This window comes from Rattus norvegicus, chromosome 4, assembly GCF_021556685.1.
Source record: "Rattus norvegicus strain SHRSP/BbbUtx chromosome 4, alternate assembly SHRSP_T2T, whole genome shotgun sequence".
Taxonomy (NCBI): domain Eukaryota; kingdom Metazoa; phylum Chordata; class Mammalia; order Rodentia; family Muridae; genus Rattus; species Rattus norvegicus.
In genome coordinates, this window is record NC_141537.1 from 42,271,260 (window position 1) to 42,299,259 (window position 28,000).

General features: G+C 36.5%; 1 protein-coding gene across 1 annotated transcript in view; it reads right to left on the minus strand.

Annotated features, from left to right (window-relative positions):
* The window catches only part of Vwde (von Willebrand factor D and EGF domains), a 75,539-nt gene that overhangs the window by 6,468 nt on the left and 41,071 nt on the right, over window positions 1-28,000 (minus strand). The window contains exons 11-24 of the mRNA XM_087659536.1: window positions 26,959-27,908; window positions 25,288-25,424; window positions 20,707-20,862; window positions 20,497-20,601; window positions 18,982-19,096; window positions 16,254-16,504; window positions 13,409-13,628; window positions 11,354-11,491; window positions 8,875-9,450; window positions 7,122-7,217; window positions 6,943-7,038; window positions 5,582-5,677; window positions 4,898-4,993; window positions 3,508-3,603 (exon numbers count right to left, since the gene is read on the minus strand). Of these exons, the coding sequence (XP_087515662.1) occupies window positions 3,508-3,603; window positions 4,898-4,993; window positions 5,582-5,677; window positions 6,943-7,038; window positions 7,122-7,217; window positions 8,875-9,450; window positions 11,354-11,491; window positions 13,409-13,628; window positions 16,254-16,504; window positions 18,982-19,096; window positions 20,497-20,601; window positions 20,707-20,862; window positions 25,288-25,424; window positions 26,959-27,908 (3,128 nt within the window). The remainder of the gene's footprint in view (window positions 1-3,507; window positions 3,604-4,897; window positions 4,994-5,581; window positions 5,678-6,942; window positions 7,039-7,121; window positions 7,218-8,874; window positions 9,451-11,353; window positions 11,492-13,408; window positions 13,629-16,253; window positions 16,505-18,981; window positions 19,097-20,496; window positions 20,602-20,706; window positions 20,863-25,287; window positions 25,425-26,958; window positions 27,909-28,000) is intronic.

Consider the following 28,000-nt stretch of genomic DNA (forward strand, 5'->3'; position numbering starts at 1 on the left):
GGTTATATTTACTCTTCTATATGACTAGAAAGACCCTTAACGATTTGTATAAAATTAGCAGTAAACACTTTAAAAGAACATTTACCTAGTCACATCCTAGTGAAACTTTATATGACTGGTTCCTGAGAATGCTGGGTAAAAATCTTTTAAAAAATAAGTAAAATAAAATTCCTTTGTTGGAAATACTTGTTGGTTGTTTAATGTAACTTCCCTCGTATTGACCATATATTGACCATAGAGGGGAAGCCAGATTAGGAAACAAACCTGAATGTTTGTCATTCTATGAGATGCGTTATTACTGCTTTGTGTTTCTCTCAAACAGTAAAATTTAATGTTATTTTATTTGTATGCAGTGTTGGGAATCGAGCCAGAGCTCTGTATATGCTAAACAGTGCTCTGACACCCAGCTATACTATAAACTGTAAATATTGGATTTTCTTGTATTGTTTATCTGCTTTGCCTAATTTAAATTTATTTCTCCTTGATTGATAGATTGTTACATGGATTTTAATTTGTTTTAAAAAATTAATGTGTTTTAGTAAAAGAGCTGTTTAGACTGCCAATTTGGATCAGTTCCCCTTAATAACTGCTTTCTTAATTTCCACTCCCCCTAAAAACATCATTGATTTTAAGAAGCTTTATAAATGAAATAGCACTTTCAATACAAAATATGCAGTTGGATATTTTGATGAATATTGTATAACAAATGCTAATCATGTTCCCCCAAAATCTGTTTGCACAAGAGAGTTTCCGCATAGCTTCCGGGAACCTGCCCCAGTTGGTTCTGATTGGTAAATAAAGATGCCAGCAGCCAATAGTGGGGAGGACAGACAGAGGTGGGATTTTAGGATTTCCCAGGCCTCAAACTGACAGGAAGAGGAAGAGATCCTCATGCTTTAGGAGAGAGGGGAGAGAGGAAGACAGAGAAGTCACCATGGGGCAGAGAAGCAAGGAGAGCATCCTAGTCTCTGGGCCAAGAAAACGTGGCCCAGACCGTTGACCATGAAAAGCCAAGATGGAACACAGAAGTTAGTAAATAGTAACTCAGAATTATTCTAGCATCCCAGCGGCTAGGCAGTCTCCCAGCAATTGTGCTGCTTAAGGCATATTAATATATAAAGACCGTGTGACTATGTGCGTGTCTTTCATTCAGGAACATCAACCATTGAGGCAGGTAGTGACCCCACCACTGAGATTTATTAATTATAGTTAATTCAACAAATAGATAGTTTGCACCGCTTTAGGTTGAAGCTCTGCAGGTACATACTGAGAGTGTGTGTGTGTGTGTGTGTGTGTGTGTGTGTGTGTGTGCGCGCGCGCGCGCGCGCGCGCCCGCGCCCACGCAAGTACTCATGCATGTGATACAGATCAGAGAAGATTATTTTCAGGAGACAGCTCTCTCCTGCCCCTGTGTCGATTCTGCAGACTGAACTCTGCTTTGAGGCTTGTTAGCAAGCATCTGTACCTAGTGAACCATCTCATCAGCCTTACAGATACATTTTTTTTCTAAATGTGCATCCCATATAATTTGTTAATCATGGAAAGAAAATTACAAGCTGTGAAATACATCTGTGGTGGTTTGAGTAAGAATGGCTTCTATAGGTCCTATATTTGAATGCTTACTCAACAGTGAATGGGATTCTAATGGGTTAGAACTAGAAGGGGTAGCCTTGCTGGAGGAAGTGTGTCACTGGGGGGGGAGGGGGATGTGAGCTTTAAGCTTCTAAAGTTCATGCCAGGCACAGTCTGTCTCTGTCTCTCTCCCACTCGTTTGTTTGTTTCTTTCTTTGTTTGTTTTGTTTTGTTTTTTGAGACAAGGTTTCTCTTCATAGCCTAGGCTGTCCTAGAACTCATTTTGTAGACCAGGATGGCCCTGAACTCACTGACCTGCCTGTCTTTGCTTCCTGAGTGCTGGGAGTAAAGGCAAAAACCACCTCTCTCTCTCTCTCTCTCTCTCTCTCTCTCTCTCTCTCTCTCTCTCTCTCTCAACTTTACAGATCTTTGGCATATATGTTACAGTTTTCCTTTTATTTCTGTTTTATTGTTTTATTGTGTGCAAACATTTGTTTGTTTTTTGTTGTTTTTAATGTGATTTCTCTGTGTAAATGAATGTTTCTGTGCATTTCTATGTTTCTTGTGCTTTTTCTTTAGCTCCTTTCTTTCTGTATCCTTGCCTTGTTTTGTCCTATTCAGATTTGTCTTTATTTTATTATAATTTTTAGATGCCTATTCTTTTCTAATGAGAAAAAAAAGGGTGTCAATTTAGATGGGAGGGGAAATGATGGGGAGAATCATGAAAAAGTTAGGGGAGAGCAAACTGTAACCAGAATGTATTGCATGAAAACATATTTCCAATAAAATAAATCAAATCGTATCACATAACTGTTAATTTTAGAAATTTAATGATGAAGATGTTCAAATGTGTTCTAAAACTATGTTTGCTATAATTCTAAAATTAAAGATACAGTAAGTATTTCATGCATTTAAATTACTGAGAATAGTTCCTATTTCCTACCAATCGTATCACATAACTGTTAATTTTAGAAATTTAATGATGAAGATGTTCAAATGTGTTCTAAAACTGTTTGCTATAATTCTAAAATTAAAGATACAGTAAGTATTTCATGCATTTAATTTACTGAGAATAGTTCCTATTTCCTACCAATATGCTCAAGCCTGAGATATTACTATTAATCTGAAAAGAAAAAAGTTAAAAGAAAAAGAAACTTCTATAATTTTAACTGCATGAGAAAAAGTATTAAAACATGGTGCAGAAAAGAAAATGATCCTGGGCTGGAGAGATGGCTCAGTGGTTAAGAGCACTAGCTGCATGCGTACCTCAACTGATGACCCACTCAGACCCACATTGGAACTCCAGATTAAACAAGGACCTGAGTAACACCTGACACTAGTCTCTCTCCCTCTCCCTCTCTCTCTCCCTCTCCCTTTACCTCTCCCTCTCCCTCTCCCTCTCCCTCTCTCTCTCCCTCTCCCTTTACCTCTCCCTCTCCCTCAGCAACAGCATACTCCTATACATAAAATAAATAAATAAATCTTAAATAAATAATACAAATAAATAAAACAAAGAAAAGAAAAAGAAAAAATTTGCCATTTTGCATAGACTTGTACATAGATGCATTTTACAAGTGTTTTATGAGTCTAAAATCAGGAGCCGTTACAGGAAAACGTCAGACATTAGATAAGATACGTGTCAAAAACTACTGGATTGAAAGCAATGGAAACATTCATTACGAACTGTACTAGAAGGATGTACATTTGTTTCACATCTGAGCTTGACAAAACTTCACAGACCATGCCCCGGTTGTTAATTTAACATGTGTTGAACAATCGACAATTCTGATACATGAGCTGGTCCACATGGCCATATCTGAACAACAATAGGAAACAGAGGAAACAGTCTTTTTCCGTCTGAAACTTGTGTTTCTTTCCCATTTTGTGTCCGTGGTTTTGCACTTGCCTTCTGTACCATGTCCAAGGAATGCTTACCATTCTGGCACTGTGTTCCAAAGAATCCACCAGGGCAAAGGCACGTGTTTGGCTTATAACAGGAACCACCATTGAGGCAAATGGGATCGCAAAGAGCTAATGAACAGCAGGAGAGGAAGAGATCACAAAGGATGTTATTTGAAGACTGAATGTGGCGCAGATGGATGGAGGAAGCATGATGGTATACTTAACTGCAAGAGAGCCAATAATGTTCTAGACTTTACCAAATGGGAGGTAGCAGAGGAACTTTGCAATTGCTTGTAAGTGTGGTTATTTGGTGTGCTAACGACGATAACAATAAAACTAAGAATGTAGAGTGAGCATGATTAAAATGCAGAATACTTTTTGTCATGATTGTAGGCTAAGGAAAGCCAATTCAACTCAACAGCACCCATAAAAGGACGTGGCTATGTGTGCATCTTTACCCCCTTGCAAATAATACAGGGGTGCTTCACTCAAGTCCTTCCATGCTCAGACGGTTGATGCCTGATCACCTATGTTTTGTTTTGAAAGCACTTTTAATTCAATTTTCAGCTTAGATTTTTTTATCCAGCCTCCAAGAGGGCTACACAGTTTTCTTCCAAACTCCACTTGCTGGAATTAATGCTTTCACTTATGATATGTAGTTTACTTATATTTCTTATAAACCAACTTGTTTCATAGTCATATTTAGAAAAATATAATTCCATCTCTTGTCTCAAAAATGGTGTGAGACTTGAAATAAGTGCGTGATCTTTTTTTTCTTCTGACATGGGCTTCACGTATGGCCAGCACATTATAAATGGTGGGTTATATTTTTGTTGAGAAAAGTCATTAGATAGGGATTACAGGTGAAATTATTGAGTTAGAATTTAAAGTAGACATTGAAGTTGTAATAAATAGGGAAAGGATTTTGCCTTCTAAGCATAGGAGGGTAGATACTACATGGAGTAGATAGTAAGTTAGATTAGATTGCAAACCTTCTGCTACTGCTACTGCTACATCTGATACTGATTTCAAAAAGGATTTCTGTGATGGCTGTCCCTAACATCCAAAATTGAACAGATGTTAAGTAAAGCAGGATGTCTATGTCCTGGTTAGAAAAGAAGGAAGACAGAACTTAAATGGAGAAATTGCAACAAACACAGGCTTCTGTGTCCATACCATGTAACACATACCATAGAAACACCACAGCAAGAAGGTACTTACTAGGTAACGCAGCATGTAAGACAGGCATAAGGTTTAAGATAACAGAAAAATGTGAAGATGAAATGTATGAGTTTTAAAATGTGTTATACATATCTTCTTCATGGCATTCCTATCAGCTCAGTTTTGTAACTTAGATGTTAATGTTAGGGACATTTGAAGTTTCTTTTGGTGATAATTTTATTGCACATAATTCTGATTTTACCTGTACTACACGTGGGTCCATACCAGCCAGGCTTGCACTGACAAATATCTGGTCCAACACATTTGCCTCCATTTTCACAATGCCTGTTACAGACCACTAAGATCACAGAACAAGGACAAAAGAAAGACAAATTTAGCTTGTGACCGTCAAATACTTCTAGTAATTGAATTTGGCCAGAGAGAAAGACCAGGATATTTCATGATCATAATAGATGTACTCAGGTTCTTATGTTCAGCTATTTTCTTGCAAACAGAGATGGAGAAATTAGAAAATTATCAGCACCAAACAAGAATGAGTTGTTTAAGAAAATCATTAGTATCTGGTGAATATAGAGATAAATGAAATAAAATAAACTTATAAGCAAATTAATAAGTCTGATTTCCACTTATTTCAAAGATGTTACTATTCATAGCAAACCTCTTTATTTTTTTCGTAAGACAACGGTTTTACTATGTATAACTCACACTACTCTTCAACTCATGACTGTCTCCTCTCAACCTCCGGAATAGAATACCAGGATTAGAGCCACACCCATCTAAACATCTTTACCTATATTCAGGGAACACCTGCTTCCTTTAGCATGTCAAAGTTGCTTAGGAATGGGTTTGTTTTATTTAGCACGAAAGCCATCAACTCACCGAGGAAGGTGTTTGTTATAGCAGATTGTAAGAGAGCTTTACTTACATGTTTCACACCTTGGTCCTACAAAGCCATAAGCACAAGTGCAGAGATTCCCAGACAAGCACGTGCCACCATGTTGGCAAGGAGGGCTACAATGTTCTGCAGACACAGATAGCATTAAGTCAGGTTTCAGTAATCAGTATAGATGGATTTATAAAGTATGGTTGCAATAAAGTCTCATTATAAGAACAATTTAGGGTAAGCCCAGTTCCTTTTACTGTGTAGCTACTCTTCTGGGGGGATCCACGACGTGAATTCACAATTTTAAAGCTTAGAAATCAGCCACCATGGTTTATACATAAAAACTACAAAATGCAATGCAGGTGTGTGAACGGTTTATAAACCTTTGGTTAATTGGATGAAAATACCTGACACGAATTCCTGTCCTAAACATAGACTTTTATCTTTCCATAGTTCTCACTTGCTATTAGCTTTGAAGACTTCTGTTCCTTCCAATTTTATTTTGTGACTTTTTGCTTTCTTTGTCACCATCAAAGCATTTAACAGGGTTCTAACATCATTCACAATTATATGTATCACTTATTAAAATTCAGTCTCAAAAACTGTTTTAAAAATAGCAAATTAATTTTTAATGAGCACCTACTTCTATCAGCTCTATCCTGTAGATTCCTTACTTAATAACTCATCCTAAACCACTCACTATGGATATACGTGTACTTTTAGGGTCACCTTTTAGGTTTCTTCTTACCATCTAATAGCCATGAGTTTTGCATTTAATACATAAATCAATTAAAGAATTAGTTTCCCCCAAATACCTAACTCTCAAAAAGCAAAGATTTTGGAAGAGAAACAATTACTCTTTCCATCTATGACTTCTGAAGTTTGAGTGTTTAAAAGTCTAAAGTTAGGGGCTAGAGAGATGGCTCAATGGTTAAGAACCACTGGCTGCTTTCCAGATAAACTACTGTACCTATTAGCAGCTCACAACCCTTTGTAAATCTAGTCCCAAGAAATATGGCACTCTGTTCTGGAGGCATCGTATACACATGGTGTCCAGACAGACATCCAGACAAAACACCTGTACAGTTAATATTTTTTAAATTAAAAGCAAAAATCTCCCTAAAAAGAATTAATATGGGGTTGGGGATTTAGCTCCGTGGCAGAGCGCTTGCCTAGGAAGCGCAAGGCCCTGGGTTCGGTTCCCAGCTCCAAAAAAAAGAACCAAAAAAAAAAAAAGAATTAATATGAATACTTTTTAAACTGTGAGCTTTTTATCCCAGTACCAATAAGTATTCATTAACACAAACACAAAACTTTTAAAAGACAATTATCTTTTAAAAATATTTTCAAGGAAATAACACTGTACTTAATTCCATATTTGAGACCCTCATCGGACTTCTCACCTTCATCGCAGGAGGATCCACCATGCCCTGGAGGACATTCACAGATGTTAGGCTTAATGCATTTTCCATGCTTTTTGCAAGCAGGGTGACAGATGGCTACATAAAAATAAAGCCCATGGCTCAGAAATATTGATTATCAAATAAAATTTATTATACAAACTAATGAATCATGTACCCACCAGTTTGGCAGTTGGAACCAGTGTAACCTGGTTTACATTTGCATATGTTTGGGGCAACACATTCCCTGTTTCTTCCACAAGAGTGTCTACAAAATGCTGCAAAAAAACAAGGAAGAAAGTCTGAATGGTAGCATGGGTGTGTGTGTGTGTGTGTGTTACCTGTAGAATTAAATGTTCTCTTTGTCTCTCTGTCTCTATGTCTCTGCCTCTCTCTCTGTCTTTATCTTTGTCTCTGACTGTGTCTCTGCCTCTCTCTCTGTCTTTGTCTCTCTCTGTCTCTCTGTCTCTGTCTCTCTGTCTCTCAGCCTCTCAGTCTCTCTGTCTCTCAGTCTCTCTTTCTGTCTCTGTATCTGTCTCTCTTTCTTTGAGACAAGGTTTCTTTATGTAGCCCTGGCTGTCCTGGAACTTGCTCTATTGATCAGGCTGGCCTCAAACTTAAAATCCACCTCCCTCCCAAATGCTGGCATTAAAGGTGTGCACCACCACAGCCCAGCCAAATCTTTTTTGGTTTTACAAATTTTTATTTTGTGGGTGTTTGGCAACATGCAATGTCTATGGACCCCAGCAGAGGGCATAGAATCTCCTGGAAATGGAGTTCTAATGGTTGTGAGTCACCATTCTGAGTACTGAACTCCAACCCTGAAGTTTTCTGATGTGAACATTTTAATGAAGTATTAAAGCACAGTTACTATGTTTACCCATAAGTCTTTTCTTTATACTGGTTTCATGATTAGAATGGTTGAAAAAATAGTTACCAAACTAAGAAAGAAGCACACTATGTGGCAATTATTCCAATAACCCCAGCTTGCAGAAGAGGAAGCAGCCAGCCATACACTTGTGTTGCAGAGTGCAATGGAGTTTCAGGCTGAATACAGCTAAATGTTGGTGAACAGACAGTGATGCGCAAGGGAAAAGCAAGGTTCCAGGGAGTCGAAAGCTAATGGGATTAGATTCCCTCGAGCATCTTGAGTCCCTTGACATATTCCACTGGGTTTTTGACACTTCTCATGTAACCATAATATATGCGATGATGACTCTACTCTATTTATTAAGCCATAAAAGATGGAGTTATTCTTAACAAAGCAATCGTAGAAGCAATGGCAACACACCTAAGAAACAGTTTCTCCACTGCCCAAGCCAAAATGTGAATTTCTATTAAACAAAAACCATGACTAAGCACATCCAACATATAAACATATAAACAATGCTTGTAGAATTGAAATGTCAGAAAATTGTGTGAATGTCAAAAGTGCTGGTGGAAATACAGAAAGTTTTAGTTTGTAAAAATAAGCAAGTACGTCAGAATTAGTAATTTGAAGTGTTACATGTCAACTGTGGACTGACAAGAGCTTGAGACACAATACTGATCAGGTTTGTATGCACAACTGTGTCTCATCTCGGTAGCTGTTTGATACTAGATAACTAGGCTCACAAAGATTTGCTCTGTCATTTGTACAAACGGAAAACAGCACTCAAAATGGGAGGTTGTTATAGATTATATGATGGTTAAAACAGAGTTACTATAAAACTTAGAACAGAACAAGTATAATTGCATTATTAATAACTTACAGAGTAATCATATTTTTAACAAAACAGCAATTTTTAAAAGTAATTTGGAAAACCCACTCTTCCCAAAACATTTTAAACTAAGCAGAGTGAGTAGAAATCAGCAAACAGAGAAGTACAACTTCTTAGTTACTTGAAATTAAGTGAGTTAGTTTCCATTTTGTATAGTGAAAAGTTCTCACAGTACCTCTACAAATGACACCATCTCCGTAATACCCAGAGGGGCAGCGACCACACCTGAAGTGACCATCTGCGGTTGGCATACAGGAAACACCCAGGAAACAAGATGATTCTGTGCAATTTGACATTTTGGTTGATGTAGACTTTCCTGGCAAAACAGCAATTGCTGCTTTAGTTGTCAATGATGTAAACGATGTAAACTCTCGCCCAGAGAAATTTTGGAAAGGTTGGCTAATTTGAGCATTATGCCCTCCGGTCTCTGTTGGAGTAGTGCTCTGGACAGGATCTACCTGGCCAAAAGAACTGTTAGGATTGGTGCTTAAAAAATGACCACTGGGTGCCGGAACTTCAAGCACGTCAACAGTTAGATCTGTACTGAGAACGTGATCCACATACTCATGAGCTGGTGTCTGATGAGAAACACCACCCTTCTTTGTATTATCCATTTGAGTTGTGACTGATTTTATTGACAAGTGGGATGTGCCTGCTGAGTGTAAGAATTTGTTGAAAGTTGTTGCAGGACTCCAAGTAAAGCTTGGTTTTGTCAGTAAAGGTTCCTTTGACGGTGGTTGAAAACTCAAGTCTAAAGAACAAAGAAATAAAAAGAAATGTTTATCAGAATGTTTATTAATGTTTTATCCTATACACATTTTGATGCCAAGTTATTCATTCATTTATGTGTGGTTTATAACACTTATGACTAAGAATCATACAGTAATAAAAGTCGTCATAGTATTCCAGCCTTCAAGGACTGTGCAACGTACTTGGATACACGAGGTAACAACAGAAAGTAGCAGGTTTGAAAGCTATGGAATATCCACTAATAAGCTTCCCTGAAATCCACTTTGCTCATGATTCTGTAATACATACCTGAGCATTTGGGAGATTAGCAAGGGCAAATGTATTCTGAGTTACCTATATAACCCTCAGGATAGCTTTCTAAAAGTAAAAACAACTGAGTTGCAACTTGTTAGTCTTAGGGAAAGCAAAAATGTCTGGGTTACACTTGATCCAAGATCATGACTTATTGGGGACATTTTTGTCTATTAGCCTAATGTCAATTTTTGCAGTTTTATCATCTTCTATATCAATAACTCTTTTATCAGACTTCAGGAGAATCATGGTTTTGTGTTAAAATCATTTCAAAACTCTTCTTCAACTGTAAATCAGTAAATCAAACCTATTGGAGTTCAACTATTGCAAACAAAATCAGATGAGTCATAATCTGGGATTCATGAGTCTCTTGGACTTGACTATTGGAAATTAGGTCAAAGTTAAGTTTTTTCCCTACAAATTTTCGGATTAAATTGTGGGCCTGAAATTTCATCTGTAAAATGTGTACATCCTAAACATGGCTGTGTTTGGAGGGAGGGCCTTTGTAAAAAGAAATCTGGTTTCACAAGGTAAGAAAGTGCAACTCTGCTCTAAGCAGATAACTGTCCTAAGAAAAGGTAGAGGTACCAGGAAAACACACACAGAAGAAAGGCCTGAAGACTCTATTATCTGATGGGCAAGAAGACAGTATTCCTGAAGACAAATAAACTACACTTTTGCTCTTGAATTTTCACACTCCAGAACTAGGAAAAAATGATTTTTCCAATGTTTTTCTGTAATATAAGATTTGAAGTTGCAGAGATTATGAAAGAAAAGAAGGTATTTTGTGGTTAATTATACAATTCTTATCTATCTACAAAAAATACTCTAGGGATAATGGAAAACAAGTAGGAGGCTGCACAGGCTTTCTTATTTGTTACCTTGACATATAGACCCACATATCTGTATGGTATATAGATTGGGTGATCTGTAAATATATCATGAAAAGGGGATCTTTATTCACTTAACCATAATCCATGTATAGTTCTTTAATTCTGTTTTCTGGAACTCACTGTTGATGTCCCTCAACTTCTTATGTCCCCCTTCCTCTGTCTCCTTGGATAATAACCACAAGAGTTCTTCTTTAATTCAGTCCTCTCTCTTGACCTCTTGACTTTCATATGGATAGTCTTCTCTCTCTCTCTCTCTCTCTCTCTCTCTCTCTCTCTCTCCCTCCCTCCCTCCCTCCCTCCCTCTTCCCCTACTTCCCCCTCCCCCTCTCTCCCTCTCCCTCTTTCTCTCCCTTTCCCCTCTCTCCCTCTCCCTCCCCCCTCTTCCTCTCTTTCTCTATCTCTCCTTCTCCACTCAATTCATACCTCTTGGAAGGTCTTCAGTTGTCCTTCCTGGCAGGAGTGATACCTCTTGTGTGTTCCTCACTCAAAACATACAAAACTTCTTTTTTGTACCATGAAGCTACTAATCACATCTCCTGCTACCAGATGCTAATTAAGTGTGAGGATGTATGAGCTATGCTTTTGTATCCTGTGCATCTAGTTCTACATGTAACATGGCACATACATACTGAAGAAAAATGTGAGTGGATGAAAATGCTCTTGAGTGACCTGAAGTAGATAAATGCAGCACCAAATACAGCAACAAGCAAGGGCTTTTACCATGACATGTGTTTCCATCACCATGAAACCCTTCTGGACATGGACCACAATAATAGGAACCAAAGACATTGATGCACTCCACACCTGGGAAACAAGGCCAGGATTCACATTCATCTACATCTGTCTCACAGTTCTTGCCTATAGGAAACAGACCAATAGTTATAATTATTCAATGTCAACATCTCATTGTATGGTTACTTATACTTTACTGGTATTGGCTATGTAGCTCAGGTTAAACTAAAAGCTGTTATACTGCTGCCTCTTGAGTTTTGGAATTGCAGGCATATACTTGCCTAGCAGATTCTCCTGCTCTTTATTTAGTGCTTCCAAACCTCTATAGAGGAAATACATTTACTCTCTATTTAAAAAACTACTGTACAATCAAATATAAAATCATTGAGACTGCTTTAATAGTATACTCAACGTCTTTACTCACGTAAATTTGTTTTTTTTTTCTATAAATAAGGTGAACAATCTCATTCCCAGGGAGGGTGTGATAGGAAGATTTTGAGTTGGTCAGGATAAGTATTATAACAAGATGTGTCTTAAGAAATAGTTGATTAATATTTGAGGTAAGAATTACAGCATATAATACATAATTATATAAAATAATTATAAAATTTATACTTTTCTTTAAAAATGTGAATTTTTGAATGATTGTTTATAATGTTGACCACTTATGTTAAGAATGACTTATTCAAAGTACTGGGCTCTGAAATTTTTAATTTTACATGTTAAAAAGTCAAAAATTTCTCAATAAGATTCTTTGATATGCTTAGAATCTTATTTGAATGAATAAATTCATATTATGAATAGAGAAAAGACCTTGTTATGCACATATTTTAGACAATTAGCATTTAAATACTTTCAAATATAGTCCATAACACAAAACAAATGAGATATCATATTGCCTAAGTGATAATTTCAAAATAATAAAAAGATTAAATATAAGTAAATTTTCTGTTTTGCTCATCTATGTTAAAATTGACTTATTTCAGAAAGGTCAGCTCAATGACTGTATATTAATCTAATATTACATCAATATACCCAAAAATCTATTGATACATGACTTTCAACTCTTTGATAATTTAAGCTTATTATTATCGTGTGTTTATTTTTGGAATCAGACATTTGAGGACAAGTGATGAATTAGTGAATGTGCTTGCATTTCACTTGTTTCCAACTCTGATTTAACCTATGATACCTCTAAGTTAGTAAATTACTAATAAAGCATTTCTTATGTGATACAATTTTTATTCTCTGGAAACATTTTTATTATTCTACACTATATTTCTTTCAAAGATATTTTTACATAAATGTTTCTTTTTTTCTGACAAAATAAAATATAAAATGATAAAGCAACCATCACAGGGAAGTTGGTCAGTGTAAACCAACAGTAGTAAATGAACCCCAAGAGAAGTCATGGGATTCAGAGACCCACTCATTCACACCTTCAGGAGTTCCATAAAAACACTACACTGAAAGCTAAAATATATACCCAAAGGTGCAGACCTGTGTAGGCCCTGTACTTTCTGATCTAGCTTTTATAAGTTCATAGAAGCTTTCCTTAGCTGATGTAGAGGGCATTGTTCTCCTGGTGTCTTCCACCCTCTGGCTCCCACACTCCTTCCGCCTCTTCTTCTACAGGGTTCCCTGATCCATATTTCAATATAAATGCACTTACACGTACTTCTACTTGCCAAATAGATGTAGAAGTGCCTATAAACACGCAATGAGTTTCCTTGATTGCTGTCAGAATCATAAAATGGAGAAAATTACAGGAATATATATATGTATGTATATATATATATATATATATATATATATATATATGAAAGCAAAAGTGCAGAAGTGTTTGAGAGTAGTTTGGAATTAAAAATTATCAGAGGATGCATGCAGTGTTTATTGCCTGTGCCACTTTTTGCTAGACTTTTAAGAATATGGTTTAAAATATTAGGAGTATAGATTTTCCTGGTTCACCCAAAGACAATTCCAAGGAACTTTGTGTTTAACTTATTCACATTCTTATTCAGTTCATAAGGAACCCAAACTGACCTGTGAGCTCAGGAGGACAGTCACAGGAGTAACCGTATAAGCCTCCAGTGCATTTCCCAAGGCCACAGGGGTTTGACTGGCACCCACTGGCTTCAACCTCACAAAGATCACCAGAAAAACCAGGCAAGCAGTCACAAAGGTAGGCTCCAGTTCCTGGAGGAAATTTTCTATCAGTCACACATGAACCACCATTCAAGCAGTCGCAAGACTTCACAGTCACCTACAAAAGAAAAGTATGGAATGTGTTTATTTTGAATAAAACTATGTTTAGTTATCTCTCCATGAAATCAGGATAGGTATAAGGCCTTTTGGACATGGATAAACAAGTCATGCTTCTCTGCAAATTTCTTGTTTAAAAAATTATGTCTCCTTTCAAGAGTGAAGTTAAAATATAGGTGCTACATGTTGCACCTATATCTTAGAAATGTTGCAAGTAGAACATTTGTTATTATTTTCTAATCTTTAAAATAGATTCAATAATAGTTCAAAGTGGCCTTGAATTTATATTCCCCCTTCCTCATTTTCCCAAGGACATAGTTTTTAGGTAAGTAACACCATATCCCCTGGATAGAACCATCAGTTTCTAAATGCAAACAGAATACAAGGAAACAAAATCAGTAATATGGAAGGCAGTCAGCCACCCGTGTTATTGCAGTTTAAGAGCAGACAATAACTTCAATTGCTAGGCTAATATCATCAAACACAGTTACCTTTCATCAGATGTGTCTGTGTGAAAATGTACGTGCAAAACTCCGAGCATACATGGACATCACAAATTTATAAGAATTTAAGCCTTGTGACAGACATGCTACATATATCAATAAAGTAAAAATTGTCAATTAGTTCTTTCATGTCTTCTTTGTGTATTGGTTATTTCTAATTCATCATCCAAGACACCTTTGTTTGAAGGAAAAGGATATAGTTATGGATCTTATTTTAGTCAGGACTTCCTTCAGAGTGGAAATGAGTGAGATCCCCATCCTTCTCTGCAACTACAGAGTATGATGCCAGCTATCAAGGCCATGCTTCAGGCCTTAAGAGTCAAACCAGATACACTCAAACTAATAGAAAAAAAGCAGGGAAGAGTCTCGAACACATGGACACTGGGAAAAATTTCCTGATGGCTTATGCTCTAAGATCAAGAATCAACAAATAGGACCTCATAAAACTGCAAAGCTTCTGTAAGGTAAAGGACATTGTCATTAGGACAAAATGGCAACCAACAGATTGGGAAAAGATCTTTACCAATCCTACATCTGACAGAGGGCTAATATCCAAAATATACAAAGAACTCAAAGAAGTTAGACTCCAGAAAACCAAATAACCCTATTTAAAAATGGGGTACAGAGCTAAACAAAAAATTTTCAGCTGAGGAATATCGAATGGTTGAGAAGCACCTAGAGAAATGTTCAACATCCTTAGTCATCAGGAAAATTCAAATCAAAACAACCCTGAGATTCCACCTCACACTAGTCAGAATGTCTAAGATAAACTCAGGTGACAGCAGATGCTGGTGAGGATGTGGAGAAAGAGGAACACTCCTCCATTGTTGGTGGGATTGCAAACTGGTACAACCACTCTGAAATTCAGTCTGGAAGTTTCTCAGAAAATTGGACATTGAACTGCCTGAGGACCCAGCTATACCTCTCTTGGGCATATACCCAAAAGATGCTCCAACATACAACAAAGACACGTGCTCCACTATATTCATAGCAGCCTTATTTATAATAGCCAGAAGCTGGAAAGAACCCAGATGGCCTTCAAGAGAGGAATGGATACAGAAAATGTGGTACATCTACACAATAGAGAACTACTCAGCAATCAAAAGCAATGACTTCATGAAATTCATTCCATGAAATCCATGACTTCATGGAATGAATTAGAAAATATCATCCTTAGTGAGGTAACCCAATCACAGAAAAACACACATGGTATGCACTCATTGATAAGTGGATATTAGCCCAAAAGCTTGAATTACCGAAGATGCTATCCATAGACCACAGGAAGATCAAGAAGAAGGATGACCAAAATTCAGATGCTTCCACTCCGTCTTAAAAGGGTAAAAAAATATCCATAGGAGGGTATATGGAAGCAAAGTTAAGAGCAGCAACTGAAGGAACAGCCATCCAGAGACTGCCCCTCATGTGACCCATATATATAGTCACCAAAACTAGATAAGATTGATGAACCTAAAAAATGCACGCTGAAAGGGACCAGATATAGATCTCTCCTGAGAGATACAACCAGAGCATGTCAAATACGGAGATGAATGCTAGCAGCAAACCACTGAACTGAGAATAGGACCCCCCTTTGGGGGAATTAGAGGAAGGTTTGAAAGAGCTGAAGGGGCTTACAGCCACATAAATACAACAATGCCAACCAACCAGAGTTTCCAGGGACTAAACCACTACTCAAAGGCTATACATGGACTGATCCAGGGCTCCAACTGCATATGTAGCAGAGAATAGACTTGTTGGAGCACCAGTGGAAGGGAAAGCCCTTGCTTCTGCCAAGGTTGGATCCCCAGTGTAAGGGAGTGTTGGGGGACTATAAGGGAGGGGTGAATAGGGGGAACACCCTTATGAGGGAGGGGGATATAGGGGGCTTGTGGACAGGAAACCTGGAAAGGGAATAACATTTGAGATGTAAATAAAGAAATATATCCATTTTTTAAAAAGAGTGTTTCTAAGGTGTTATTTGGTTACAAACCACATTAAAACAAACATGCAACATTTGTTGTCTCCATATCCCTTTGACATTAAGACAATGTCTTGGGCTTGGATTTAAAATAAAGTGGTAGTGTTTGTAAAAAGTCCAGTGACATTTATGTAATTATAGCTATAACCTCCAGTGTGACTGTAGCTTCAGTCTCACAGTCATCCTTAAGACGGAGAGTGAATTTCTGAGGAGTCTGTGACTCTGTTTTCCATGTAAGAAGTCCTTCAGAGGAAACACCTGCACCATCAGGACCAGAATCTAGTGTAAACTGTATCTCAGAGCCTTCTGGATCCCAGGCGATGAACTGGTATTCAAAGTCTTCCCCATAAAACACCTGTAATTTGTCTTGCAGTGTTTGAATCACAGGGGGCTGGTTATCTGTAACAGAGAAAGAATTTAACCTTGTGCCTGCACAGAAAATGAAATAATTCTGATAGTTCCCATAGGGACAAATGTCTAATTAGGTCTTATTACTGCTTTAAGTTTTATTAGCTGCTTTTTTTTTCTTTTTCATAAATGGCATTCTATTCTGTGTAAATGTAAAGTAACTGACAGGTTCAGGGTTAGTTTTGCGAGCCAAGACTATAAATACTTTGCATACTGAATAACACATGCTGACAGTTTTGTACTCTGCAGGTTGGAGGCATTCCTCTTTTGTCTTAAACAACTTTGTGTTGACCATTCCATGGCTTGGGGATCCTGGGTATCTTGGACCCTGGTACTCTGTCCATGTATACTTTCCCAGCCTCACTTTCCCCTCTGCACCTCCCATTACTTTCTGTGATTATACTCCTCATCCAAATCCTAACACTTCTTTCACTCTGCCTTCTTCCCCATTTATAACAATTGGGAGTGAACAGTCAGATCAAATCCTATTCCTCTGTGCTCTTTCCAATACCCAAGCTCACACACCTGCTAGTGAAGCTGTGTCAGGAATAAGGAATGTTCTCTTTATACTCAGAAAACTTTCTAAAATGTATGTTATACTGTCTTATATTTTAATATATGTATTTTCCTCACTTGCTAGCTGTACTGGCTGGTTTTGTGTGTCAATTTGACACAAACTGGAGTTATCACAGCAATGAGCCTCTCTTGAGGAAATGCCTCCATGAAATCCAGCTGTAAGGCATTTTCTCAGTTAGTGAGAGGGTTGGAGGGCATTGTGGATAGTGCCATCTCTGGGCTGGTAGTCCTGGGTTCTATAAGAAAGCAAGCTGAGCAAGCCAGGGGAAGCAAGCCAGTGAGTAACATCCCTCCATGGCCTCTTCATCAGCTCTTGCTTCTTGACCTGCTTGAGTTCCAGTCCTGACTTCCTTTGGTGATGAACAGCAATGTGGAAGTGAAAGCTGAATAAATCCTTCCCTCCCCAACTTGCATCTTGGTCATGATGTTAGTGCAGGAATAGAAACCCTGGCTATGACACTAGCTAAGGATAAGAGATCCAAGAGATATTACAAGAGCATTATGTGTATATAGGATTCCCTGGTGCCAAGAGTCCTGGTCCGCCTCCCTATTTGTCCCTGTATAATTTTGAAAGCTGCCTCATTATTGACCTTAGTTCCCTCTTCCTTTACATGAGGCCCACTTAAGACTATTTATACTACTGAGCATGATAGATAATCACAAATCAGCCATACCATAACCATTAAAAGACTCACCGGATGGTGGGGACACACACCTTTAATCCTAGCTCTAGGGTGGCAGAGGCAGGCAGGTCTCTGAGCTTGAGCCTGGTCTACAGAGTGAGTTCTAGGACAGTCAGGGCTACTACAAAGAGAAACTCTGTCTCAAACATAAAAATGAACAAACAAGAAAGACTCCAACTCAGGAGGCAGTTTCCATTTTCTTTATCACTCTCAAGATTTTCCCTCAAAATTTCATTAGCTTTGGCTAATGTTCTGTAAATCTTGTCGCTAAGCAGTGGATATGAAAAAATTGCCTAACAAAAGTAATGGAATTTACATAAGCAATGACATGTAAATATAAAGTGTATTAATTATAAATAAGCTTATATAGGCTCTGAGAGTCATGTCTACTGCACCGTACTTAGTACTCCATGTACTTAATAATACCTGATCACACAGGAGGAAAGAACTCAGACACACACATGAAATTATCTTAGGTTTGGGAAAGTGAAGACGTTAATGACAGGTGACCGCTATTTGTGGTACCTTTAGGATCGAGGAGTAGATCCTGAATTTTTCTGTACACATGATAATATTCACAGAATCACAGAAGGGGGTGTTAAAAGGCACTTTATAGAGTACTGAGTCTAAATATTTTAAATATCAAATGATAGATCCCTGCCCATTGGAGCTGAAATAGCTGAATTTTTGCCATGAAACTGAACAAAGTAGAATTAGATGTAGGAAACTGTATATATCTGAAGTAAGAATTCTCATTTCCTTCTTCTATGAACTATTCAAATATTATTTCATTATTAAATATTAAAATACATAATTTATAACCTATTACTATATGGTGATATAAATTATATATAGCATTATATCATTTAATATTAGGATAAGTTCTAAGATAGACACCATCGATCAGTTTTATCATTGTATCATCATGGAAGGTTTAGTCACAAATTAAAAGAGCTATTAAATCACTTGATACAAATATATATGAAGCCTATTACTAGCCAAAGTGTTGTTATTTGGTGTTCATGACCACATATAAAAACATACTCCTGTCTTTTGATTTCTTAAAGCAAAGAAACTTATGAAGTAATGAGAGATTCTAAGTTAACTACATTGTTCATCTACCTCAAATATATTAATATCAGTTATGGCTTAAAATTACTTAGAAGACCTTTGTATAAGAAACAATTGAATTAATAAAAAAGAACTTACAATCTAAAACTGACCAAGTAGAATTTGAAGTTTGAGGTCTACAAATCAAACAAGAGCTGGTAGGATTTTTATCCCCATCATTGTAGCAGACATCATCAATAATACAAATATTATCCTAGTGAAATTTGAAAAAAAATTCAATAAGATATCCCATGCTTAATACATAGAAACTAGAATCAGAAAGACAGTAGCATATATATTTGGATTTGGAGATAATTTTCATAAACTGAACTCAAAATACATCTTTGTAAACAAGTTATTCATAGTATTAAAAACAATAAAACTTATTAATTTGGAAAAATAAAAAAATGCAGGGAGGCCATGGAATACTAGAGCACAGCTTATGAGTAACAGGAAACACAGCCCCAATGTTCTGTCTGTCGGCTCCTCCTAGAAGTGCTTTATTAATAAAATGGCATTTTTCCTGTACAGTTGAAAGAATGATATCAATTTATAGCTGACTTCCGTTTCCGGTGTTGCCTACTCTGTTCTTTAAATTTTACCACTGGCCAAGATCCATGGAACAGTCACTTCAGCTCCCCAAATTATCCCCCAAAGCAAAGCAGCAGAGTGCAACTATGCCTTAACGTCTTCTGAGGAATCACACTTGCTTACCACTTCTGCTCACTTTATAACAATTCCTTTGTTAGCACTTACAGTGCTCTATGAAATTGAACAAATAGCCCAAGAGGGCAAGGCAGCTTTGAATGACATCATTGAAAGTATTTCTAAGCAGGCAGACACAAAATATTTCAAGTAAAATAAAGTCCAAATCAGTTTTCAATAACTAAAATTTCTTCTTGACATACTCTGAATACTTATCTCAGGAAAAAGTATATATATTTATATATATATGTATATATATATATATTTTTTTTTAATGTGTACACACTAGTTTTATGTTCTCTGGTTTGAAGAGTTGACTGATATTAGGTCCATGTAGGAAGCCTTCTAGATAACCAAAGGAAAAATAAAACCAGAAAACAGGCAAACAAAAACAATAAAAGCCTTAGATACATATTATAAACCCCTTTCAAATCCAAATTATTTGCTTCAAAAAATAACTAATTAACCAAAAACACTAATCTTACTGAAAAATATGTATGTAGGACCACATGAGTGTATAATTAAATGTGAAATTTCTCTTCTGTTTCTTTAGGGAGGGGTACAGAGAAGCAGGGTCTCATGTAGTCCAGACTGTTCTCCAGGATGGGACAACCTTATACTTGTGGTTCTCCTGCCTTCATCTCCTAAGTACTAGAACACAGATGTTTGCTACTTTAACATAGCTCCTCCTTCAAAGTTTCAGGGAGAAACATTCTGCCACTTTAAGACACAAAAAGAAGAGATATCCTTGTTTAATCAACAAGAGTTACAGAAAGTTCATTAATTTTACCTAGACTAACACAAATCTGAGGAAAGAATTTATCCATGTCATTCTAGCATAAGGTTGGGAAAAGGACAAAATATGCAAAAACATGTATATATATTATATGAAAAAGTAAAAATATATACCTTCATAGTGCATGAATCATTTTCATAGAAACCACAAACTTGACAAGCGCCATCATATATAATCATTATCTTGGGATTACTGAATGTGTAACCATCATTAGATACCTATGAGATGTAGTTATACATTAAGGTTATTTTTTTCTAAATGTTGCTTCATCAATTCACTATGCAATTTTATTTATGCATATGATGATATCTTTTATCTGTTACCTTTAATTGAAACTTTGCCAAGGGTTTCCCTGCTGTTAGATCCATGTTATCAAAATGCTGGCCATCTGGGAGCAGCTGACAGTCAACCACTCTGCTACTTTGAAAGATTGCTTGTGTGTAGACACTGGCTCCAAGCACCCATTCATTGCCATTATACTGAAGGAGTAATGAAAAGTCAACTGATTGCTTCTAAATGGTGGAAGTGCTTTTGTACATTTTATAATTAGTAAATTACATATAGTCAACATAGAAATTTTAAAATATATAATCCACACGATCATATATATGATTAGAAAAATACATTGAAAGTAAGTTTTATTCAGAATAATAGAAAAGTATATGCCGTATTTTGATAATAAAAAAAATCAACATTTCCCCTCAACATTTCCCCCAAAGCATACATTATTGACAAGTTCAATCCCAAAAAAGTTGCCAAGGTTGATCATATATATGTATTCACCACAGAATGTATTTCAGAGCAAGAGGAAGTCAGAAATCAGTGGAGTGCCAGTTGGCACATGGTAAACACATTTTTAATGTAAGAGTTTCCCGCCCCCATCCAAAAAATTCCCACTTTCACCTCCCTGGAACACCTTTACAGTATGTCGGTAGCCATAGAGCTTTCATGCTGCTATATGACCCTTGACTGATCCAGAAAAATAACAAAGATAGTCAGTACGTCAACTATTTGAACATTTTTAACTTTATGCCAGAGGATTTGGGGTCAGACTCCCCATAACAGATTACATTTCAAAATATAAAACTGTATAGTGGTAGTACAAAGAATAGTAGGACTAAAACCAGATGTGCACATTTATAATTGTGCACATAATCACTTTTCATAGTACCAAGTCCCATGAAAGTAAAATATTTTCCCCCATGGGAAGTCAACTTCATGTTTTTGATTCTATTAAAAAACATACTATCCAAAGTAAAATGTGTCATTTTGCTAAAGCTAGTTTGTGTCATTTGAGTAGATTCTAGCCAGTTTATCCTACTCAATGCCAACAGAATGTCATGTTTAAGCTATACATTAGGTACTACTTTATAGTGTTATAAAAATCTTAACGTGTGAAAAGAAAATGGCAGAATGATTTGCTGAGTATTGACAATTCTATTGAAAACTAGAAGGGCACATTTGTTGACATCTGAATTCATTTGTATACTCAAATATATAAAAATGCATTTTGATTGCACAATGACGTAGCATTGGTCATACCACCTGATATTTCCTCAACATTGTAGGTTAGAAGGAAAGGGCAAGGACAGCGATATCACTCCAGCTTATGTGGAATAAGGTATAACCTCATTTTGAAGACTTTTTGATTGACAGCTCAACAGTTGTGCAGATATCTATAGTTATGGAGGAACAGTCTGTTATAGAAGGTCTGTCAGTTTCTCTAGCAGAGGAAGAATGACAAAAATAGCATAACAATTTTGTCGTGATAGCTATCCTTAAGGCATTTTGGACCTCTTGTTTTTCTCTGTGAAATCAGGCTGTGGCCAATGACTGGTCCTTAAGTTATGAGTTCTATTCCTCTATGAAAAGGTTGACACAAAGTAGTAAATAAATAGGATTCTACATCCTTTATATTCAAAATTTTGTGTTTTTTATATGCTGAGGATATTCTTTTTAGTTTAAATATTTTAATTTTTTAGAGTTTCACACATGTGTCCTGTATTAAACCATATCTATCCAATCTCAGTTGATCAGCCCTGTACACATATACATATCAGCTGCTGGTATTCTGTTAAGGCAAAACATAAACGAAAAGAAATGGAGTATATAATATTTTGCTGTAATGACTGAGGTTGAAATAAGATATAATACAGAGAAAGTCCCAAATCTAATCTAGTCAAGGAAGGCTTCAGAAGAGGGTGTCATATTTTTTTCTTCCTGGAAGATAAAGGGAGCTTCTGTTTGGATACTGAAAACTGAAACAGAGAGAGGGAAATCCAACATGAATAGAGAAACCAGCGTTTGAAAATGAAGGAAGCACAAAACATCATGGTCTATAGTAGAGCTGAATGAAGACAAGAGGTTGTTTAAACTGCCCACAAAACGAGTCAGGATCTAGATCAGAAAGAGCCCTTTTCCTACAAGATTACTTTTTGGATTTAATACTATAGACAAGCAACTTAAAAACTGGAATTGACTTTTAGAGGAATAAAAAAAAGAGAAATGGATGTGTAGCTGGATTTCTAGATCAAGACATGTTTATCAATATTACTGTAATAGTAGAAAAGAGCTGCAAGCTATGATAGTCTGTTCTTTATGGAACATAGAAGATATATATGTGTGCCTTTGTACAAAAGAAATATGGTGAGGGGGATTAACTTGGAAACAATGATCATAGACATATATGTCAGTATATGGAGAGAATACTATAAAAATATGGAATAATGGGAACTCATTACTCTGGACAATAAAAAAGATAATGGAAAAAGTAGGTGAAAGAGAAGAGAAGGAATAAACAATTCTCTGTAAATACCTTTCCCATAGATCAAATTTTTGGAATTATGATAATATTCCAGACACTCTCTAAATACTTTTAATGCAAATAAACTAGGATTTATAGGAAACTCAAAAAGAAACAGAAACATTTAAACTAATTATATTACAATGAAATACATAACTACTTGAATATGAAGTAAAAATAGTGTATATCATTGGAAACTTCATTTGCTATTGTATCATTATGTCATTTTATAAATTTGATTTTCAAAGGTAGAGGGTAAAATATTTGACTATATATGTATATGCAAAGAATGACAAAATAGGTTTATATATTAGAAATGGTGGGAATTCCTTTTCACTTGTAAAAAAAAGAGAAACAAATAAGAAGAGAGACTAGAGTGAACCCTGTGCCATTCCAATAGAATCAGAGACAATGCTGTCAATATCTTGAAGATGGTAGATAAGACAGATGCTAAGTAGATAGGCAAAGATGATGAAGATAGATGATAGAATCATAGATCGATACATAGATGATAGAAAGATAATAGATATGTGTGCATGTTTGATCCATTGAGAGGTCTTAAAAGCAATAACTAGCCTGTAATAAAAAATGAAACCAGAAGAAAACATTAGCTTACTGGAAGCTTAGTGCCTTAAATACAAGTTCAGCAAACCCTAAAAGACTAGGGTTGCATGACTTGAAAATTGTGTCAAATTATGCTTAATAAAGAGTGAGCCAAGAAAGCCTTAAAACCCATGTTGGACACATTTTATGTTGAGATTTTAAGATTACATCTACATAAGTGGTATTTCCAATAGCAAGTTGACAGCTAATAAATATATACAAAAAAGGCAACACTAAATGAATGCTTATTGAATATATTTTCAAATATATATTCAAATATATATTATATATCCATACAGGAAAGGTTGGATAGAGAAGGAGGGGAAAATATATGCCAATTTTCTATTTGTAAAATTCTCTTCTATTCAATCATTTACTAAAAGCATGATCTTATATTATCAAATCAGCCAAAACCACAATTCTTCTCTCTTCTGATATTGAGACCCCATGCATAACATGATGCAATGAGCATATTTGTGTATAATTACACAAGGGGAATATTTCCAAAATTATTTTCTTCAGCAAATTCTCAGTGCCAGATTCACACTTTACTTCGTTGACTTAGATATAAAGAATGCAAAAACATGTTTTAAATTTTCAACTTTTCCAAATGAGCATCTAACTTTAAAAGCATGTCCTTATAATAAATTTTTTACTTGAATAAAGAAAAGGAAGATTGTATAATTCACAAAATAAAATATATTCTGATGTACTTGCATTCAAGCTGAATGACTTTTCTGCTTTAATAATCTTGCGAGACAAAGAACTGATGGAGGACCGAATGGGTATTTCAGAGTCAGCAAGGGAGATGTGATCGGAGCACAGCTATCCCCATTTGTGTTTTGGAAGGGCATATTCACCTTCTTGGCTGAAAACCATCACCATTCATGTGGTTTACTGCTCTAGAAAGACAGATGTTTCTAAATAACAAGCTTGATGTTCTTTTAGATTTTATCAATTATTCCTGAAAACCATGTCTTATTAATAATGGCATAAAATATTTATCAACAATCACAAGGATGTTGATCTAGTGAAGCAGTGTGGCCATTTTCCTGTAACTCTCAGTGGGTTGAACAGTCTGAGATCATGTCGCTCTCTGATAGACAAAGTTAACCTAAAAAATGGCATAAACTCAATCGCTTTACACACTACACCTGTGATGGTTTGCATATGCTTGGCCCAGGGAGTGGCACTATTAGAAGGTGTGGCCTTGCTGGAGGAAGTGTGTCACTGTGGGCGTGGGCTTGGAGACCCTCCTCCTAGCTGCCTGGGGATGCACAGTCTGTTCCTGGCATCCTTCACATGAAGATGTAGAACTCTCAGCTTCTCTGCACCATGCCTGCCTGGATGCTGCCATGCTCCTGCCTTGATGATAATGGTCTGAACCTGTAATCTAGCCCCAATTAAATGTTGTTCTTTATAAAACTTGCATTGGTAATGGTGTCTGTTCACAAAAATAAAACCCTAAGACAACACCCAAAGCCTGGGCTTATCATACCTCCAGTTTAGTAACGTCACACTTGATGGATAGTGACTCTTTGAAGCCATGACCAAAAGCTCTCACTGTGACACAGTTCTGCTTCTGAATATCACAGAATCCAACGTTCTCAATCTCGGTAATTTCAGGAACTATGTCTTTAGAGAAAAAAAAAATGATTAAAAAAATCGCATGCTTTGTGAATTTCAGAAAAAGACCACATAATTATTTTGAGTGTCTAAATTAAAAGTATAATTCCAATAACAATTCGAAATGTACTCAAAACATTATTTGTAGCAATTAACTAATTAAACATTTAATCATGTTGTGTTTAAATAGGTATTGCTACCATTAAAACAAAAGCATTGTCATAATTGATAACTCTTAAACTCACATTTCCCTAATGTTTCAGCAATATTTGTATTAATTAAGAGCAGATGTTAACAAATTACACCTAAAACACATCTTAGTTTAGCCATATCAGCTTGTGCCAAATAAATAGATTACAGGTAAAATACGCTTCTATAATAAAATAGTTTACTTAACAGCGCAATACTCACTTTTCAAAAATCATTTCAGTATTACAAAATATTTTTATCAAAGTATTATATATACATGGATATGTGTATGTATATACATACACATATATAAATACACACACACACACACATATATATATATATATATGCATGTATAGTTTATACACCTATTCCAGTTTTGTCTATTTTTTGTTGTTCCATAAGGATAATTGTGAGTTTATTAATCACTAACAGGAAATATCTCTCTTAGAATTCATAGTTAACTGACTTTCATAAGGTTCTTATTCTGGTTGTAGCCTTAGTGAGCACATCTTACCTGCATCGGTGAGATCTGATTGTTAAAATGGATGTGTGCCTGTAAACAAAATTCCTCTGCCCTAATTCTGTCAAAGCCTGAGAAAACCTACCAGCCTTGGAAGAAAAATCACAAGCCTATGACCTCAGGATTCTCAAAATTCTCACAAATATTTGAATTAGTTTATCATGTCATGGTTGTAACACGTGTCTATTTACTGATGTATTTGTATTTAGTTCCACTACACGAGCTATAGGAATAAGCCAAAACAAGCCTCCATGTAACTTAAGTTTTATCATGCAATGGCAAAGATTGTTTTAAAGGTGAAAAAACATAAAATGTACAAACATGTGTTTTCAGGTATGTACAGAAATTTTAAATTAATTATGTCATAGGAGATAAAAAATATGGGGTTGTGTGAGAAAAACTACTAGGAAGTTTTTAAGTTAATACTCAGACAAGAGACAAGTTCCAAAATAGACTTAAAAATGATTTTGAGCAAATTAGTGTATTTAGTAAAATAACATAAAATAGTGCTTAAAATATATGGAACATGGGGGCTAGGTGAAAGGTTATTCTCTGCAGATAGAGGCACCAATTGTGTGCAAAAGCCTGTGTCAGGGTGGCCTGGCATTTCCAGTGAACAACAGAGATGAAGTCAGCTAGAAAGGACCAACAGCCACCACCAAGTTGCCACTGGACTTTACCTTTGACATTTGAATAAGATGAAACATTTGGGGGGATCCTTAGGATATTAACTAATATATTCTCACTATGGACTTAATAAACACTGAGGACAAACACATGTCCATAATCACATGCCATCCCCAACACCAAGGTTTCAGAGTATTTACATACCATGTGCGTGACTGCAGTCATAGGAACTGTAGCCTGGAAAACATGCGCAGCCCCAGTCCATACACTGTCCATGTCCGCTGCACAAACTGGGACATTTTAACACTTCTAGGATGCCTTCCATTGACTTCCTGTATTCTTCTACGTTGTGTTTTCCTTCTTCTAAAACGTGTCTCTCACATTCATTTTCTAACAAGGCCACTCCTGCCTCTGCCCAGGTAATGTCGTCCTTTAACAGAACATCCTTCACACACATGTCCATAACATGGTTTAGTGTCCTGCCAAGAAAGGGAAGACAGAGCCTTCCAATGCTGGAGTTGACTAGAGTCTGCTCACAGATTGCTAAGACGTTGAATTCAGTGAGGCCCGATGGTGTGGGCCATGAGGGGACAAACTCCTGCTGGCTGCCCTCAGAGTGGTCCTCAGGAAAAAAATAAGAAAACTCTTCCAGGTTGCCTTGTCCAAGACTCTGGAAAGTAAATACGGGATGAAAGTCCTTCAGATTGTGTCGTTTCCATCTGCTTTGTAGATCATTCCTCATTTCCTGGTCCTCTGAATGCTTCTCATTACTCAAATATGTAGGAGGATTTTGAGTCTTATTCCCAGGATGCTGTAAATTTAACTCCGGTTTGAGCAGGCTTGGGTGGCCATGTTCCTGTAGTGAGACATTCAAATTGTTTTCTTCCGTAGGTGCATGAAGGTTTATTTTTCCAATAAGAGCTTCTGAATTGATATATTCAGAGTTAATATCTAGGTCCGGAATCAAGGAAGAGAAGTGGATGTGCTTGACGTCTTTGCAGCTGGAAGCCATTTCTGAGTGAGACCTGCTGCCCAGATGGTGAGAAAGCAGATGGTGCGTGGAGGTACCCAGCGAACAGCTGCAGTAGGATGGTTTTTCAGGAAACGGCGGGGTTGTTGGTATTTTGTCAAACATGCTTTTTCCTGGTAGAAGCCTTCCAGATGAAAGACAGGATAATTATGTCAACAGAAACTTTTTTTTTTCCACCGATCTATTACGGAAGGGCAGAACATTGAATGGCCACGG